General features: G+C 41.3%; 1 protein-coding gene and 1 long non-coding RNA gene across 3 annotated transcripts in view; one reads left to right on the top strand and one right to left on the bottom strand.

The window, feature by feature from the left end:
- The window catches only part of CD38 (CD38 molecule), a 68,179-nt gene extending 67,123 nt beyond the window's left edge, over positions 1-1,056 (bottom strand). The window contains exon 1 of one of the 2 annotated variants that reach the window (XM_021668215.2): positions 668-1,056. In XM_021668215.2, the coding sequence (XP_021523890.1) occupies positions 668-918 (251 nt within the window). In that variant the 5' untranslated portion in view covers positions 919-1,056. The remainder of the gene's footprint in view (positions 1-667) is intronic. The other variant, XM_064365799.1, reaches the window with a different exon arrangement.
- On the top strand, positions 691-19,729 carry LOC135270422 (uncharacterized). Its single transcript, XR_010338565.1, has 4 exons — positions 691-4,158; positions 6,995-7,114; positions 13,072-13,216; positions 18,217-19,729. It is a non-coding gene; the product is annotated as an uncharacterized LOC135270422 (long non-coding RNA).
- The last annotated feature ends 448 nt before the right edge of the window (positions 19,730-20,177 follow it).

The raw sequence follows: 20,177 nt of genomic DNA, 5'->3' as shown, positions 1-20,177 counted from the left end.
ATAAATGAATAAAACTAACTTCCGTGGTGGTTTGGCCCTTCCACACCCTCCTCCTTGTCCACAGGCGTTGCAAGCCACGTAACCATGCGTCCTCTGTAACCGTCTGGGGCACTTTCGGGTCAGAGACAGTGAGCGGAAACCCCAGGAAAAGTTGAAAATGCCAGCGACAAAGAAAAAAAAAGAAAGAGAGAGAGAGAAAGAAAGAAAGAAAAGAAAGGAAGGAAGAAAGAAAGAAAGAGAGAGAGAAAGAAAGAGAGAGAGAGAGAGAAAGAAAATGCCAGCGACCCCCTGCGCCTGCGAATTATTTGTGTCCCCGAAGCGGTGAAGCGGGGCTGAGCGCGCCGAGAGTGGGTTGCGACCCGGAGAGGGGCTGGGCTCTGGGCACCTCGCCCAGAAGACCGGCATCGGTGCCAAGTGTTCACTGGCTACGCAGCAGAGCCACCGAGCAGCGCCCCCTCCGCGGGCACGCTGGGCGCCAAGGCCAGCTGCTCCTGCAAGCGGCCCGCGGAGCCCCAAGCCCGGGACTCCCTACTTGGCAGCCCCCAGAGGTCTCTCGGCTGACCCGCCACGGTAGATGCCTGGTTCCAGGCGATCCCGGAGGCTCCCCCGCGCGCGGGGCCCTGCTGTCCCCGCGGTGCCCACCGGTGCGCCTTAGTCGCCGACCCACCTCATCTCAGGATGGAGGGTTTGAGTGTAATTGACGCATCGCTCCTGGACGATCTCGGGAAAGCGGTCGGTGGTGCCCCGCCCTCCCCACTGCGAGCGCTGGGACTGCTGGTGCCACCTCGGGACGACCACCGCGGCCACCACGATGAGGATCAGGACCAGGAGGCCGACGCCAAGACAGAGCCGGGCTTTCCTAGAGAGCCGGCAGCAGGGTTTGTCCCCGGACACCGGCCTGAACTCACAGTTGGCCATAGGGCTCCAGGAGGGGTCGGCTGGGCGAAGATGAGGCCGGTGGGAGGCTAGGCAGCAGGAGCAAGGCTGGCCGGGTTCTGAAACCGCACCTCCCCTTCTCTTTCACTTGCCTTTTCTCTGTTTCCCTTCCCACCCCCAACCCCTTGCCTCAGAGTTCCGTGGCTGGTTAAACCAATAAGAGTTTAAAAGACTAACAACTATAGGCTCCTGTGCAGTGACCCAACCACTCCACCTCCAGGGAGAAACAGCCACCTTAATCCTCTGCGGGTGTCCTAAGGCAACAGACAGTACATCCTTATACTCGCTCCGTTAACTCCCTTCAGCAATGTTCGCCTTACACCTGTGCCACATTTGCTTCCTGGAAAGAATGAGGGTGGTGTCTGCTTCTATATCTGTGTGCACACAATGCCCTCTGCCTTGAAAAGGGTGTCCTACCTCTCCCTCTTAGCTCTGACAAATGCCTGGTCAACCACATTCAAAGACTTAAGTCTGACTCCTTCTCTCAAGTGGCATCAGTAGCTAAGCTGTGGGTTCAAATTTTGTTCTTGCTGGATGACATGGGCAAGTTACTTAACCTCTCTGTACTTCAGATGTAAAGCCAGGATAGTAGCAGTACCTACTTCAAGGGATTGTTAGGAGGATTCAGTGAGCTAATATTTACAACATGTTTAGCGCAATATCTGGCACATGGCAATCACCCGGTAAATGTAAGTCGTTACTGCCAGGTCCACGGAGCTGCTCAGAGATGCAATTTTATAGTCCATGGCATGTGTTTGAAGCAGGGCCTGGCATACAGTAACTGCACTCTATGTGGGAGTTTAATAAATAATAAAGTGGCTTTTCCTGCCTCTTGGTTAAGAGAACATCTGTGACATTCAAGCAGACCTAAGTAATGTGAGCAATCAAGTTACCAAACTCCCTTGGGGTAAACATTTGGAAATGGCAGATGCAAAGACTCTGAGGCAGAGAAGCCCTTGGCCGGTTCCAGGAGCAGCAAGGAGGCGAATTGTAGTTAGGCTAGAGAGTTGAGGAAATCAGAACAGAAGTTTGGAAAGTAGCAGGAGGTCAGATCACCTATGGCCCTGCAGGACAGGGTGACTTTTTTGGACTGTGCATTTTATTTACTTTTTATCTATTTAATTTAATTTAATTTAATTTAAAGTTCTAGGACACATGTGCAGGATGTGCAGGTTTGATGCATAGGTAAATAAACGTGTGCCATGGTGGTTTGCTGCACCTATCAATCCATCACTTTGATATTAAGCCCCACACGTTTTAGCCATTCTTCCTAATGCGCTCCCTCCCTCCACTTCCCCCAACAGGCCCTAGTGTGTGTTGTTCCCCTCCCTGTGTCCATGTGTTCTCTTATCCTTCAACTCCCACTTATAAGTGAGAACATGTAGTGTTTGATTTTCTGTTCCTGTGTTAGTTTGCTAAGTATGATGACTTCCAGTTCCAACTATGTTCCTGCAAAGGACATAATCTCGTTCCTTTTTGTGGTTGCACAGTATTCCCTGGTGTATATGTACCACACTTTCTTTATCTAGTCTGTCATTGATGAGCATTTGGGTTGATTCCATGTCATTGCTATTGTGAATAGTGCTATGATGAACATATGCATCATGTATCTTTATAATAGAATGATTTATATTCCTTCGGGTATATACCCAGTAATGGGATTGCTGGGTCAAATGATATTTTTGGTTCCAGTTCTTTGAGGAATCCCCACACAGTCTTCCACAATGGTTGAACTAATTTATGTTCCCACCAACAGTGTAAGTGTTCCTATTTCTCCACAGCCTCACCAGGATCTGTTGACCTTTTAATAATTGCCATTCTGACTGGCATGAGATAGTATCTCATTGTGGTTTCGGTTTGCATATTTCTAATGATCAGTGATGTTGAGATTTTTTTCATATGTTTGTTGGCCATATAAATGTCTTCTTTTGAGAAATGTCTGTTCATGTCCATTGCCCACTTTTTAATGGGGTCATTTATTTCTTTCTTATAAATTAGTTTAAGTTCCTTGAAGATTCTGGATATTAGACCTTTGTCAAATGGATAGATGTGAAAATTCTCATTTTGTAGATTGTCTGTTCACTCTGATGATAGTTTCTTTTGCTGTGCAGAAGTTCCTGAGTTTAATTAGATCCCATTTGTCATTTTTGTTTTTATTGCAATTGCTTTTGACATTTTCATTATGAAATCTTTGCTCATGCCTATGTCCTGAATGGTACTGCTTAGATTTTCTTCTAGGATTTTTATAGTTTTGGGTTTTACATTTAAATCTTTAATCCATCTTGAGTTAATTTCTGAATAAGGTGTAAGGAAGGGATCCAATTTCAATTTTCTGCATATGGCTAAGCCAGTTTTCCCAGCACTATTTATTAAATAGGATATCCTTTCCCCATTGCTTGTTTTTGTCAGGTGTGTCAAAGATCAAATGGTTGGAGATGTGAGGTGAGATTATCACAGTGTGTTTGTAGGATGCTGGGATGACCAAGTAGGCAAGCAACAATAGGCAATGCGCCAGTAATTTCCCTCAACCTGCTGAGCTCAAGAGATCCTACTGCCTTGGTCTCCCGAGTAGCTGGGACTACAGGTGTGCACCACTGTGGGCCTGGCCAGTTTTTTGTATTTATTTATTTATTTTGTAACAACAGGGTTTCGCCATGTCGCCCAGGCTGGTTTCGAACTTCTGGACTCATATATTGGTGAGAGGTATCCAAAGCACAGGTGAGAGTGTGGGTAGGAGCTCCACCACCTCACAGAAGAAAGACGAAAAACACAGCTCTCGGGGTTGGGGGGTTCATGGATTTGGTGATGATGACATATGGATGTCCTTTTCTGCTGCTTCTCAGTGAAATGAGATAAAAAGGTCATCTTCTGAGAGTGGGTGGGGTGCTGGTAGACCTGGAAGGACACCAGGAGAGCAAATGGACTGTGGGTTCTCAGGGTGTCATCAAGTGGTCAGGCATTTTTTTAAAAGGTCAGTTAGTACGTTGTGTTCTTTTCCCCAGCCACGCCCCACTGCTTAAATAAAGGGTGAAAGTGAGAAGAGCTGGGTTTGCCAGGGTTGAAGTTTGATGCGTGTACTTGTGTTCTAGGATTGCCATAATAAAGTGCTACAACTGGGTGGCTTAAACAGTAGAAATATATCGTCTCACAGGCCTGGAGGCTGGAAGTCCAAAATCAAGGTGTCGTCAGACTGATTTCTTCTGAGGCCTCTCCCCTTGGCTTGTAAGTGGCTGTCTTCTCACTCTGTCTTCACATGGTCTTCCCTCGGAACTCCTGTCTGTCCAATTTTCCTCTTTTTATAAGAACACCAGTCATACTGAATTTGGGCTCACTTTAATGACCTCATTTTAACTTAATTATGTCTTTAAAGCTATTACCCTGTCTTCAAATACAGTCATATTCTAAGGTCCTGAGGGTTAGGATTTCAACATATGAATTTGGGGCATACACCATTCAGCCTCTAACACCAGTAAGTATAATGGAGAAAAAAAAAATCAAGGAAGTGTAGACTTTAAGCAAAGATGGGTTTTGTTTTGGGTTTTGTGGGTTGCTTTGTTTCTGTTTTTTGTTCTTTGTTCTTTGGTGTTTTTTGTTGTTGTTTTTTGGGGGTTTTTTTTTTTTTTTTGAGACAGCGTATTGCTCTGCCACCCAGGCTCTGGATGCAGTGCTGAGATCCTGGCTCGCTGCAGCCTCAACCTCCTGGGCTCAAGTGATCCTACTGCCTCATTCCCCCAAGTAGCTGGGACTACAGGTCTACACCACTACACCTGGCTAACTTTTTGTATTTTTTCATAGAGATGGGGTTTCACCACGTTGTCCAGGCTGATTTCAAACTCCTGGATTCAAGTCATTCGCTCTCCTCAAGGATGGGATTTTAATAATGATCCATTGCATCTAAGTCCCACAGAAACTGAAGTGAGGGCAAAAGGAGGGTGAGAGATCATGAAAAGATGAGAGAGCTCATAGCTGGGAGGTTCTGAAGGGACCAAAGAGTTGTTACAAGAAGATAACATTTGCACTTGAGTGCTTTCATAGGCAATGCAGACTCACTCTGTCCAAAACTGAACTGTTGATCTTTCTCTGTCAAACCAACTCCTCTTCTGGTCTTTGGCATTTCCATGAAAAGAGTCAAATCTCCTGCAGTTACTCAAGCTAGAAACTTCAGTCTTTGACTCTTCCCTCCCCCTCATTCCACATATCCACATGGACGTTGGTTCCTACTGCCTGTAGATTATTCATTAAATAACCATTTTCTTAATCTCCACTACCATCAACTTAGTCCAAAGTTCACCTCCTCTCTCACTCAGGAAGTGCTTCCCCACCATTCTCCCTAATCCATTCTTTCCACCTTCCTCCATGTATTGTCTACACCACAGCCAAGCTGGTGGGTTTTTTTTTTTTTTCCAAGCTACCCTTTTTAAAGATGTAACTTTTACAACGTAATTCTGACTTCCTCCCCTCTTGCTCTGGATACGGCAAGTAGCCTGTCGGTCAGCCTGTGTCTGCTTCTCCAGCCGCCATGAGAACTTCTGTCCCCAGTAACTCCTATGCTTTTCCGCTCTTGCTGGCCTTCTCTCTGCCCCCAATCAGCCCAAGCTCTCCTCTTCCTCTGGGCCTTCACAGATGTCATGCCCTCACCCTGCTGACTCCTACTGCCCCTTCACGTCTCAGCTCTAATGCGACATCTTCAGGAAGCCTTTTCTAACCCCACTCAGCTCCCAAGCTAGGTTCTATCTGCAAGTTGTTGTACACACTTCTCGCTGAATGACATAGATGCCAGCAGATCTCCTGAGACAATGCCTATCTCAGAGGCTATAGTCTAGACCACCTAGCCCAGGAATGCACACTCTGAGAATTTCTTTGAGGTGTTTCCTCCTCAGGAGACAGAAGTTTGCACAAGGCTAGGATGGCAGCAATTGAAATTTATTCTCTTAGTACCCTGGAATCAAGTTGATGTCTATAAATGCTGGCTGAACAAACCAGTTTGTGAATGACTGAGAAATGTGGGTTTTGCCTCTGGATTCATTTCTGTCATTTCTGACCTTGCTGGTTCCCTGCCTTCTTCTACTTCCTCATTCTGGGCATGTGCTTTCTTTCATGAGGCCTATAGACCTATAGTGCAAAGTTCAAAATCAGTTACCATGAAGGAAGTTTTGCCACCTGTTCTTTACAAAACTGAACTTCATAGTTCAGCTTTCCATCTTGTGAAATTTATAGCTTTCCAGCTTGTGAAATGAAACACCTAAGACCTGCCACAAAACACACCCCTTTGAAAAGGCTATTTGTTTCTGACAATAAATATGATAAACACACATGAAATAAACATCAAATAGATCAAAGCGCTAGATTCAGAAAACGATTATTTCTTCTTCCCTGAACTCCTCTCTTCCCATTTTAATGAACAAGCAGCATACGCACACACACACACACGCACATATGCACACACACACATATACACACACACATACAGAGAGAGAGAGATCTTCATTGTTTCATAAAAATTATTGCATCAGATATACCCTGTTGTGTACCTGGCTTTCTTCACATAGTAATATATGTTGAAGACATTAAATATCAGCACATGTTGCTTACCCAATTCTTTTAGGTGACCCCTAGAATTCTATTGTATATTATGCTAGAGTTTACTTAACTAGACCTACATAAATGGGCACAAAATGCTACCATAAATATTCTTGTGGCATATATTTTTAGGTGTTCAAGTACATACACTCCTAAAAGTAGACTTCCTGGGTCAAAAAGCACAAGCACTTAAAATTTTGAAAGATGTTGCCAACCAAAGGGGTGATACCAGTTGTGAGGGACGGTGCCTGAGAATGTGGGTTTTTCAACACTCACACAGTTACAGTTTAAGTTTGTTTGTCTTCATTTCTGATTATTAATTATCAGGGATTTGGGGCAACTTCAGATTTTAGTTCCTCTTCCTGTGAAATGTAGCGAACACCTGAGTGAATAAAACCTAAAAGAAATCCATAGCCCTTTACTTCTGCTACATCACTTCGTTGTGAATATTCTCATTTTTCACTTAATCTTTCTGCAGGTAAGAGGCTTGGCTACAAACGTCTAACACTCTGATATATTTGAGGGGAAGAAGATAACAATTGCATAAGAAACTACCCAGATCTTCCTACCACACCCTGCTGCTGTGATATGATTTGGGGCAAGTTACTAACATTTTGGAATTTCTATTTTGTCATCTGTAAAATGGGTACAGTGCAATGTCTACTCATCAGGTTGCAGCGGGGATTAATTGAGATAATATACACACCTAGAACAGGCTAGACATTCAACATATGGTAATATCATTATTGCAGACTTATTTGTGCATGGTTATACTGCACTGAGGCTTGAAAAACAGCATATTCTGACATTCGTTCATGCCACAAATATTAAGGACCCACCATGGGCCAGGTACTGTGTTGAGTATTGAGGGCACAGAAATAAGCGGGTCTTGAGGAATCCCTGTATAGCACATCACTTAAGAGCACTTTGTGGTCAGGTGGGCCGGGGTGGGCTTTACTATTTGATCAAATAATAAAGATTCTCTGAAGAACAAGTTCCTCATCTGTCGAACAGGCTGAAAAATACCTGTGGGTGTCGTCATTGAATCCTTTCAGAGTTGAATCAGGTAATGTATATAGAGAACGTAGCTGAATGCCTGGCCCCTAGCAAATATTCAACAAATAAGCCCTAATATTGTAGTGGTGATGTAGCAAACAGGGGGAATCACAATGAATTGGAGTAGTTTTTAGGAAGGCTTTGAAAAGACGGTGACACTACAGCATGCTGTCGAAGGGCAAGCAAGGTTTGCAAAAAGGAGGAACAGCATTTAAGCAGAACTTTAGGGAGAACAACAGGGTGGATCTGGGGACACCTGGGGACAAGAGGCATGACTATCTCCAGACCACAGAGCTGGTTAGTAAATACACTGGTTCTAGAATAAAAAGTACACGTGTTCTTTCTTTGGCCAACTTCATTAATCATTTTAAAATCATTCAATTAGAAAAAAAATCACATTTTAGCCATGCTTGGTGGCTCATGCCTGTAATCCAAGCACTTTGAGAGGCTGAGGCGGGTAGATCACTTGAGGTCAAGAGTTGGGAACTAGCCTGGCCCACATGGTGAAATCACGACTCTACTGAAAACACAAAAGTTAGCTGTAACCCCAGCTACTCGGGAGGCTGAAGCAGGAGAATCACTTGAGCTTGGGAGGTGGAGGTTGCAATAAACTGAAACTGCCCCATTGCACTTCAGCTGGGTGACAGAGGGAGACTGTCTAAAAACACAAAACAAAACAAAACAAAAACATTTTAAAAAGTGGAAATAGAGAAAAGAAGAAAAATGCTCCCCCTCATAGCCCAACTACCATTAATATTTTGGTGGTATCTTCCTTTTTTCGCCTAATCTTTGATAGCTTTAAAAATAATTACAAAATATTATATTCATTATATATATATATAATGAAAATCTATAATGAAATATGTATTTCCTTTTCATATTTTAGTCCAGGGATTGAATATTGAATGAGACCTTCTTTGGTCCTTTATCCAAAATTGCAACCCTCCCCACAGTCCTTTTCCTGCTCCCTGCTGAGTTCCTTTCTTAGCCCTCATCACCACCTCACATGTGCTATAGTTTACTATCTTGTCTATTATATGTCTATTCCCCTTTAAAATATAAGCTTCTGGGGACTGAATTTGCTTAACTGTTATATACCCAGTACCTAAAACAGTGCATGGTGCTCAGTAAATATTTAATGTATGAATGGATGAATATGGGGATGGAAGTAAAAAGAATTGCATTAAAGTGTGATACTCATCAACAAATAGTTGTGCAGTGCCCTCTAAGCACCAGGGACTTAAGGACATACCTGAGACAAAGATTAGTTTCCTTCTACAGTCTAGTAGGGGATGGAGGTGAGGTGGCAAAACTGTCCCCAAAAATCAGAAAGTATAGGATGCATATGGTTATCCATGATACGAGCTTGTAATCCAGACATGAAGGCCTGTAAAAGATGTCTTGGATTTGGAGTGTCTAAGCTGTCATCTGAAGGTTAAGGAATAGTAACTGGGTAAAGGAGGTGGGGCAGTGGGAGAGCTAAAAAGTGAAATCTGTTGAGCTGCGATCAGACCTAAGGGAGGATGTGGCTGAGAAGTTGACGTCTCATGAACCCCTATCTTTACTCTGTGAAATAAACAAGGAAACCTAGAAGGAAGGGCAGGAGCCCAAGTGAATTAAAAGCATTTTGAGGCATCTTTCCGATTTCTATTTATTCTTATTTCATTAAAAATACAGAAAGAGGGCCAGGTGTGGTGGCTCATGCCTGTAATCCCAGCACTTTGGGAGACCAAGGCAGGTAGATCACAAGGCCAAGAGATTGAGACCATCCTGATCAACATGGTGAAACCCTGTCTCTACTAAAAATACAAAAATTATGAGATGGCGCACCTGTATCGCGCCACTGCACTCCAGCCTGGGCAGCAAGAGCAAAACTCCATCTCAAAATAAAAAAAAAAATACAGAAAGAGTGGTAAATACAAGCTGCAGCCTTGCTTGGTTTAGGATGCGGGAGGAGAAATCATGCAGCTGTCTTACATGAATCTGTTAGAAAGAAGTAGGTCACAGGTGTGATCTGTGCGGCATCAATGAGCATGGTTTTCTGTTGTTTTTGATATTCAGCCTTTATCCATTCTTCTTTTTGTGATGCTATTTTGACTTGAGGAGGCACAAACCATACCGAGGAGACAAAGACCTCCCTAAAGAAAACAGGTCAACTCTGAGCTTCCTGGTGACACTCAAAGCCTTGTGAGAGGAGCAGTGTGAAGAAAAGGCGAGAACAATCCCTGGACCAACCAAAGCCCACAGGCTGCTGCATCCCGCACCCAGTGCCTACGTCCCACCGCCGGTGCCAGCATGCCCGAGAGAATGGCTGAAGGGGATGCTAAAGGAGATAAGACCAAGGTGAAGGATGAACCGCATAGCAGATCTGCAAGTTGTCTGCTAACCCTGCCCCTCCAAAGCCAGAGCCGAAGCCTCAAAAGGCCCCTGCAAAGAAGGGAGAGAAGGTACCCAAAGGGAAAAAAGGGAAAAGCTGATGCTGGCAAGGAGGGGATAACCCTGCAGAAAATGGAGATGCTTGAACAGACCAGTCACAGGAAGCTGAAGGTGCTGGGGATGCCGAGGGGAGTGTGTGCATTTTTGAAAACTGTGTACTTCTGGTGGCTGTACAATTTGAAATACTACTTTTTATCAAGTTCTATAAAAATCAGAATTTCGTTTTACTCTTTTTAAAGCTATTTTGTTACTACACAGAACACTTTATTGTTGTTTTTGGAGGAAGAGGCATATGTCTCTAATAGAATGTCTCTGAAACTGGACTGATGTGGGGAAAACACCTTTCCCTCCTAGTTTTTAAATTTTTTTTTTTTTTAGTAGAGACAGAATTTCACCATGTTGGCCAGGCTGGTCTCGAGCTCCTGACCTCGAGTGATCTGCCCACCTCAGCCTCCCAAAGTGTTGGGATTACAGGCATGAGCCACCATGCCCAGCCCCCTTCTAGTTTGGAAAGACTTCCTCTTGGCTCCCAGGAGGAGGGATTCCCTGACTTTGACCACATGGTCACCTTGGTACAAAAGCCTTATGGTATGGAAAAACAAATTCATTCGTTTTTACGTCCTCTTCCTTTCCATCTTTCAGCATAGCCTTAACTCCCTTAAACCCAGACACCTGTTGGGACCTGACCCCAATAATAGTTACCAGTGTGTCAGGCAATCTGGACTTTCTAGTGAGGCCTCTGAGATGGTGCCCCTCAAAGGAGCAGCAGTTCCGATTCTAGATTGTGGATCTTCAGATAAATTCTGCCATTTTTATTTCACTTCCTGAAAGTCAGAGTTGGCTCGTGAAAAGTTGTTAAACAGCATGCTAAATGTGAAATGTCAACCCTCACTAAATTTTCCCTGTTCAGAGCATCAGTCGAAGACTTCATGGGTTTTACAATGGCTTCTTGATTTTTGGTAGTTTATGGAAGAAGAAAGTTTGAAAGTTGTTGTAGACTGTTAATGATTGTCTACCCATGTCCTGCTAAATACCATGACTATTGATGGACATTATCTTTAACAAAGCTAAATGCAGTTTGGTTTAGGGAAAAAAAAAAAAAAAAAGCCTCCTGACAGCTGCCACAGACCTGCACCCAAGAGCATGTTTCCAGAAGTTCCCGCTATAGACCCTAAATCCCCTTGAGAACAGACTGGTCTGTCAACTGTAAGCCTTTGTTTTCACATTTACAATATGAAAATCATCACATGTTTACATGATGGCAGTGTTGTGAGGGTATTGTTCACAAAGGACCTGACACTCAAAAATGTTAGGAATTATTGTTGAAAGAAAAAAACAAGAATTAGGTAATGAATTGTAGCATCTCCCTTTTCTCCCTTATTCCTCAGCAAATGAGCAAAAGATGTTGTTGGCTTGTTGACAGACGGTTTTAGCTGGTGAATCCGATGAAGACCCTGGATCTGCTGGTGAATGTCCAGCCTGTTGTTGCTGAGTTTGAACCACGGGAGAGGCAGTTGTTTATTCTGCAGGCATTGCTTGAGTGCCAGCCACATACTGGGCATGGCTCTGGTGCTAGGGACAGAGAACTTGGTATTCCTGGTGAACAAAGGCAAGCAATTGCCCCTTTGGCATGGAGCTGACCTTCTAGTGGGGGAACTGAAGACAGACGGCACCCCCATGTCTACAGGCTTTCCCAGGGAAATTGGCTGCTTTTTGCTTGACGTATACACTCACATGTTCTTGAAGCAAGCCTGAGCCACAGGGAGATTACATGAGATGCTCAGGCTCAAAGAGCTAGTCGGGGTGGAGAGCTGTTATTGGAGTCTGGGCTCTGGTGGTTTGGGAGAGGAGATATGGCCTGTCAGGAATCCTGTGTACACAGTGAAGTAGAAAGAATAATATAGAAAAATATGTCTTTACTTGAATGGAAAAAAATAAGTACACATATTCATGGAAAAAAAAATATATTTTCATGAGAAGTCAACTTCTCAGCCACATCCTCCCTTAGGTCTGACTGCAGCTTAACAGATCTGGTGATGACTTTTTAGCTCTCCCACTGCCCCATCTCTTTCACCCAGTTACTATTCCTTAACCTTCAGGTAACAGCTTAGACACTCCAAATGTGAGACATGTTTTACAGGCCTTCACATCTGAATTACAAGCTCGTATCATGGATAACCATACGCGTTCTACACTTTCTGATTTTTTGGGACAATTTTGCCACCCCACCTCCATCCCCTATTAGATTGTAGAAGGAAACCAAACAATCTTAGTCTCAGGTGCGTCCTCAGTGGCTAGCAAGTCCCTGGTGCTTAGAAACTATTTGTTGATGAGTATCACACTTTAATGCAATTCTTTTTACTCCTATCCCCTTATTCATCCATTCATGCATTAAATATTTACTGAGCTGTTTTAGGTTCTGGGTTTATAGCAGTTAAGCAAATTCAGTCCCCAGAAGTTTATATTTTAAAGTGGAATAGATGTATAATAGACAAGATAAGTAAACCATAGCACATGTGAGGTGGTGATGAGGGCTAAGAAGGGAACTCAGCAAGGAACAGGATAAGGACTGTGGGGAGGGCTGCAATTTTGGATAAAGGACTAAGGAAGGTCTCACACAGAGGGTGGCACTTGGGTAAGAGTCTGCATAAGCTGAGGTAAAATCTAGGGGAACAGGGCTCCAGACAGAGAAAAGCAATTGCAAAGGCCTTAAGGCACAAGCAAGCCTGGAGTGTTCAGAGAACAGCAGAGGTCAAGTAACAGGTCCATGGTACAGGAAGAATAAGGAGAGAATAAGTGGGAGATGAAAATAGAGATGAGATTAATTGTATGTGTGTCGGGGACCCAGAGATAGCTAGACACTAGTGCAGAAAAGTGACATCTCCTGACATGTTTTGTCAGGCTCACTCTGGCTGTGTGTTGAGCGGAAACGGAAGTGGGGTGGGGACAGAAACAACGAGGCCATTTTGGAAGCCATGGTGCCATAATCCAGACAAGAGATGATGGTGCCTTGAACTGGGTTGGCATCACCAGATGCAGTTAAATTCTGAATATATTTTAAAGGTACAGCAGACAGGATTTGCCGATGGAGTAAAGAGATAATGAGAGCGGTCAGAGACAACTCTACGATTTTTGGCTTGAGGAACTGGAAGGATGGAGTTGTCATTTACTGAATAGAGAAAGACTGCGAGAGAAGAATTCATCTGGGGTATGTTGAGCTTGAAGATGCCTGTTACATGTCTAAGTGGAAATGTTGAGACAAACACCATACCACACTCCACAAAGTTAACTTATTCAATCCTCATATGAACCCCTCTGTGAGGTAGATGGTATTCTTGATGCCATCTTACAGGAAAGAGACTGAGGCCTGAGGCCCAGAAAGGAAGAGTGATTTTTCCAAGTTTACCTAGCTGGTTGGTGGTGGAAGTGGAGAACTGGGATTCAAGCCTAAGCAGAGGCTCTGGAATTCATGCTCACTTTGCAAAACACACACACATACTCTGTCTCTCTCTCTCTCACTCCCCACCTCATTCTAGTCACTTAAGAAATTCCTTGCCCTGAGCACTCATTGAGCCCATTTGTGAGCCAATCACTGTGGGTGCTCTGATTAGAATGGGTCTGAGCACTGTGAGTGCTCTGATTAGAATGGGTATGAGTCACTTTCCGTGGGCCTGATTTTCGTAGCGGAGTCCCACACAGGCTGAGAATAAAGCAATGGGCAACTCTCCAGAGGAAAATCAGGGTGTCATCACCAGAAATAGGATGAATAGATGCTGAATATATATATATATTTCTCAAAACCTATTCTGATACCAAATTTAGCCCATCATACATGGACAAAGTTTATATGTGAGCCATTCTTTGTATGCATTTCAAACACACCCAGAACACCAACTTGTGCCAAAATTTTCTCAACAGATTTTCTAAAAAGATGTTTACTTGATTCCCTGGAACAATTACACTTTCCATTCTTATATTCTAACACAAAGAGGCTGAAGGTCAAATATCTCAGCTGAGGGGAGGAACACATTCTTGAATATTTAAGAAGCAACTGTGAAATGCTTTCTCAATGCAGCATTTTTCAGAGCAAGCTAAAAACAAAAGTAAACAAAAATTCCAAAAGAAAGCCCCAAATATAATTCATTGAAAGTAGGAATACTAAATATGATTCACTGATTTTTAAAAAAATCTTACTTTATTTTTTAGAGAAGCTTTAGGTTTACAGCAAAATCCAGCAGAAAATACAGAATGTTCTCATATGCTCCCTTCTCCCTACACATGCACAGTCTCCCCCACTATCGACATCCCACCCAGAGGGGTACATTTGTTAATATCAATGAGCCACCATTGACATGTCATTATCACCCAAAGCCCATAGTTTACATTAGTGATCATTCTTGATGATGTACGTTCTAGAGGTTTTGACAAAGGTAGAGTAACATCCACACACCATTATAATATTATACAGAATAGTTTAACTGCTCATTCATCACTTCCTCTCTGCAACCTCAGGCTCAGATTGGATTCATTCACTTAGCAGTATGCATTTAAGCTTTCTCCATGTCTTTTCACGGCCTGATAACTCATTTCTTTTTAACATTGATTAATATTCATTTGTCTGGATGTACCACAATTTATCTATTTACCAATGGAAGAATGTCTTGGTTATTTTGTTTTGTTTTCTGAAAGTAAATTTTTCTCACTCTAACAAATTGCAAAATTCTGCTTATTAATATTTTACTAAATAGTAATCAAAGCAAAGTTCAAATGTATATTTCAGAAAGACATTCCTTAGTAAAAAGTAATAAACTCTACAAATAATTTTTCAGGTTGTAATAGCAATTGTGTGCTTATATATAATTTTGAAAAATAAGAGTACAGAGAAAAAATAAAACTACTTATAACTTTAAAATTCATAAATAGCATTAATATTAATATTTTTGTGTATTATGTATACATTTTTCCCAGAATTTATATCCTAAGATTTTAACTCCATATTATATGATACGTATCTTAGCTTATCTTTAAATTTTCTTCCTTTTTAATTTTTTTCCTTCTCTATACATACGTGGATAAATATTCTTCTAAAATAGTATTTTTATTTATTTTATTTTAAAACATATTCTAAAGCTATGATCTTTAAAACTCATATACAAACAAAGTAACTCAGCTCTTTATTGTCAAAAACATCATCAAGCACCTATAAAACTTTTTCTTTTCAAAAATGCATTCATTACATATTTCCTGACCAATGGTGCAATACATGTTTTTTTTGCAAAGAAATAGGAAAATAACTGCAGTTCATTACATTATTCACAATAGCCAAGATATGAAATCAACCTACGTATTCACCAATGAATGAAAGATAAAGAAATCGTGCTACATATATACAGTAGAATTTACTCAGCCATAAATAAAGAAGGAAATCCTACCATTTGTGACAATCTGGATGAACCTGGAGGACATGCTAAACTAAATAAGCCTGACACAGAAAGACAAATGCTGCATGATTGCACTTATATGTGGACTCTAAAAAAACCAAACTCATAGCAGCGAGTAGAACGTTAATTGTCAGGAGCTTGGCAGTGACAGAAATGGGGAAATGGTCAAAGAGTATGAACTTTCAGTTATAAGGTAAGTTCAGAGTACTTAAGATACAACATGGGTGGTGATGGATGCGTTAATTTGATTGCTATAACCTTGTATGCCTTGAATATATTCAATCTTTATTTTTAATTAAATTTTTTTTTTGACCTTTTTTTTTTTTTTACTGCATTTTAGGTTTTGGGGTACATGTGAAAAACATGCAAGGTTGTTTCATAGGTACATATGTGGCAGTGTGATTTGCTGCCTTCCTCCCCTTCACCTATATCTGACATTTCTCCCCATGCTATCCCTCCCCAACTTCCCACCCCCCTCTATCCCCCCCTCCCCCCCAACAGACCCCAGTGTATAGTTTAATTAAATATTTTAAAATAAACTTTAAATATGATAAGAAAATATACGCGATTACAAACAAGATAATAACAACCACTCATAATCATAGTACCCAAAGAAAACTGTTTATACTTATTCTTCTATTTGTGTGGGTGTATGTGTATATATATGTGTGTGTCTCTGTGTGTGTATAAAAAGAGAGTTGTATACATATATACACACATATGTATGCATGGTTTTGAACTAAGTTATTAAAACCAACTACAAAAAAAGCACATAAACATGAAAATCATGTAAAAAATGCTCACTCATTTATTCACTTACACTCAAAACCTGTGTTGAACCTCTGTTATTTACCTGACTGTGGGCTGGATTCCAGGAATTTAAAGATCTTCAAGACAAGGTGTCTGTTCTGTGCATGTCTATATTGCACCCAGGAGAAGGAATTCCTATCATGTAAGAATAATTGATCACTATGCACACCATCATGCAAGCTCAACCACAGAAATATGGTGGCAAAAGTGAGAGAATGGCAAATTAACTAAAATTGCAACTTCATCCAGATTGTCATTCATAAATTATTTTCTCATATTTTATGTCCTAAACCTCCATCTGTTAGCTACCGAGCTAGCAACAGACTGGAAGATAACAATAAAGAAACTACTTTCTTATTTTTTAGCACTTTAACATGTTCCCTATATGATTGTATACATGTATTGCCACATACAATTTTATCTCACTTAAGTTTCATGCTCAGTTAATTTCTTTTTCTTTCTGAGTGAGAAAATGGCACACAGGACAACACACACAAAAAAAAAAACCTTTTTCCCAGGACTACACAGCTAGAGTAGAATTTTAAAACTCCATTTCTTAGCAAACGTCAATTGTCAATTTAAAAAACTATATGCCATATGTAATGTTTAAACAAAAATATGTTGGCTGAGTACAGGGGTCACACCTGTAATCCCAGCACTTTGAGAGGCCAATGCAGGAATTTGAGAGCAGCCTGGGCAACATGATGAAACCTAATCTCTACTAAAAATGCAAAAACAAATAGCTAGCCATGGTGGTGCACACCTGTGGCCCCAGCTACTCAGGAAGCTGAAGTAGGAGGATCACCTGAGCCCAGGAGGTGGAAACTACAGTAAGCCAAGATCATACCACTGCACTCCAGCCTGGGTAAAAGAGAGATCCTATCTGGTAAAAGAGAGAGACACTACATACATCTATAATGCATATATTTACAGATGTATATATTTATTGATGTTTACATATGTAAGGAAAAATTATATCTTTACCAGACAACTATTAATTCATATATTCCATTTATTTAATAAATACTTGTAAGTTTACCATATGTCAGCACTGGATCAGTGATGAACAAACCAGATAAAAATCCCTGCCCTCAGCTACTTTGGAAAATAATCTGGCAATTCCTCAAAATGTTAAACAGAATTAACATGACCTGGAAATTCCATTCCTGGATATCAACCCAATAAATATGAAAACACATGTTCACACAGAAATGTACATGAAGGTTCATAAAGGCATTATCATAATAATTTAAAAACAGAAACAACCCAAATGTCATTAATTAATGAGTGGATAAACAAAATGTGATATGCTTACACAGTGGAATATTACTAAGCCAGAAAACAGAATGAAGTGCTAACACATACCACAACATGGATGTACCTTGAAAACATGCTAAGTGTAAGAAGCTAGTCACAAGAAGTACCATACTGAGTAATTCCATTGACATGAGATATCCAGAATAGGCAAATCCATAGAGACGGAAAGTAGATTAGACGTTCCCTAGGGCCGGATGTGAGGGGAATGAGGAATGACACCCCAAAAGGGATGGGGTTTCCTTGGGGCTAAGGGAAGTATTCTAAACTTGTGTGATAGTCACAAAACTGGATATACTAAAAACTACTATATCATATACTTTCAGTGTAAACTTGATGTATGTAAATTAGATCTCAAAAAAAGATGTTAAACAAAATCCCTCCTCACATGGGGTTTATATTCTCTAGTGCAACTCCCTTCCATTTTTCCTGGATCTGATATGAGGATAGCCCATTCCAGATTTGATTCCACTGGGGGTGGAGGGGGAGAAAGAGGGGTATTGAGCATTTATTAATTTATGATACTATCCAACTAAATAGTAGCTCTTTGGCACTGTACCCCATGACACCTCCTGTCCCAGAAACAGGGAAAATTGTTTCCGTTGGCAGAACTAGTCATATGCTGCCTCTTACCAACTCTTAGGAAGAGAAGGAAGGAATGAGGAAAAGAAAGGGGACAGAAGAGAAGTGAAGAAGTGAGAAAAAAGGAGGAGGAAGAAGAAGGTAAGGAAAAAGAAAAGAAGAAAAAAGAAGATAAAGGAGAAGTTAAGGTAGAAGAACATGAAGGAGTAAATGAAGAGGAAACATTAACTGAGCACTTACTAAGTGCCAAACTCCATACTGGGGTATTGCTATACACAGTGTTATCAAATCTTCAAAATGAAGTAAATACTCTTACTATACCTGTTTTACAGATTTGAAAACAGTGTGGTGAACACAGCATTTTCAGAGGTACCACTGCTGGGAGTTCTATCAGTCCAACCTTGAGCAGCATATCCATGTTCTTTTGCCCAGAAATCTGGGTAGTGGGCTTCATAGTGGACCAGTAATATAATCTGGATGTTATTCTTGGCTCTTTCCTTGGTCCTCCCCCATCCCTGAGATGCTGGAGCTTCCTAATATTTTGTGATGTGCACCAGGAGATAGTTTTGATATAGGTAACTAAGAATTTTGCCTGTGGCAGACAGAAGTCAGTTAACTTAACTGAGGACGCACAGATATATGTGGTGGAAATGGGACTTGATCCTTGTCCAGTTGACTCCAAGCATTGACTTTTAGCCATCATTCCCTACCAAAGGCACTGAGCTGTGTAGGCCACAGCTCCATGATCCACCTGCAGTGAAGACAACACCAGCATGCAGGTTGTGGCTTTGGTGGGCAACATTTTCTTCTGTTCCATTTTATATAAATAGGAAGGCATTGACACCAAATACTTTATACAAACTAAAACTTAATTAATTGATCTTAAATAATACTGCATATTCTCACTTATGTGAAGAATCTAAAACAATCAAACTCGTAGAACCAGAGAATACACTGGTGATTACAGAGCCTGGAGGGTGAGAGTATGAGGGAGATGATGAACAAGGTACAAAAATCTCAGGAGGAATATGGGTGTTTGTTTGAGATCTATTGCATAGTGTGGTGGATATAGTTAATAATACAGTATTGTACTTTTCAAAATTGCTAAGAGAGTAAATTTCAAATGTTCTCATGACAAAAAAAATTGCTAAGGATATGATTTCATTCCTTTTTGTTGGTGCAAAATATCCACATCTTTTGCAGCAACATGGATGCAGCTGCAAAAGATGCAGCTGAGGACGATGGCTTAGGATAATGGAGGCCATTATCCTAAGCGTATTGATGTAGGAACAAAAAGTCAAATACCACGTTCTCACTTATAAGTGAAAGCTAAACATTGAGTATGCGTGGATATAAAGATGGAAATCATAGTAGTCTAGTGACTACTAGAGGGGAGAAGGTAGGAGAGGAGGGAGGGTTGAAAAACCAGCTATCAGGTACTATGCTCACTACCTGGGTGATGAGATCATTAGTATACCAAACCTCAGTGATCTACAATTTGCCTGTGTAACAAACCAGCCCATGTACCCCCTGAAACTAAAATAAAAGTTGAAAAAATGCTAAGTATTTGAGGTGACCGATATGTTAACTAGCTTAATTTAATTACTCTACATTGTATTTATAAATTATAACATCACTTTATACTCCAGAGATATACACAATTATAAATTGTCAATTTACAATAACAATTGTTATTAAAAATGCTGATGTTATTGGGTTTTTAAAACATTAAACATTTAATGTTTAAGAAATTCCCTATAAAGGATTCCCTGCAATATTAACGGAAAGGAGTGGTGGAGAGGGAGTGAGACTGTACCAAGAACCAGCTCGGCTAGGAGACTCCCACCCAGGCGGGTTGAAGGTATTGAGAGGCAGACACCCAGATAGCCAACAGAGTGGATCTATCCTGGGGACCAACAGCCTGAGAGCCTGCGTGACTTACAGCTCTACAGGACTGAAGGCCCCAAGCAGAGATTCATCCATGTATTTATTTGCTCTTTGACAGGTGATTCTTATTAATAC

The sequence above is a fragment of the Aotus nancymaae genome, unplaced genomic scaffold, assembly GCF_030222135.1.
Source record: "Aotus nancymaae isolate 86718 unplaced genomic scaffold, 86718_ANA_hifiasm-v0.15.2.pri h1tg000006l, whole genome shotgun sequence".
Classification (NCBI taxonomy): domain Eukaryota; kingdom Metazoa; phylum Chordata; class Mammalia; order Primates; family Aotidae; genus Aotus; species Aotus nancymaae.
Note: the sequence above shows the minus strand (reverse complement) of the source record. Positions and strands in the feature narration are given on the sequence as shown.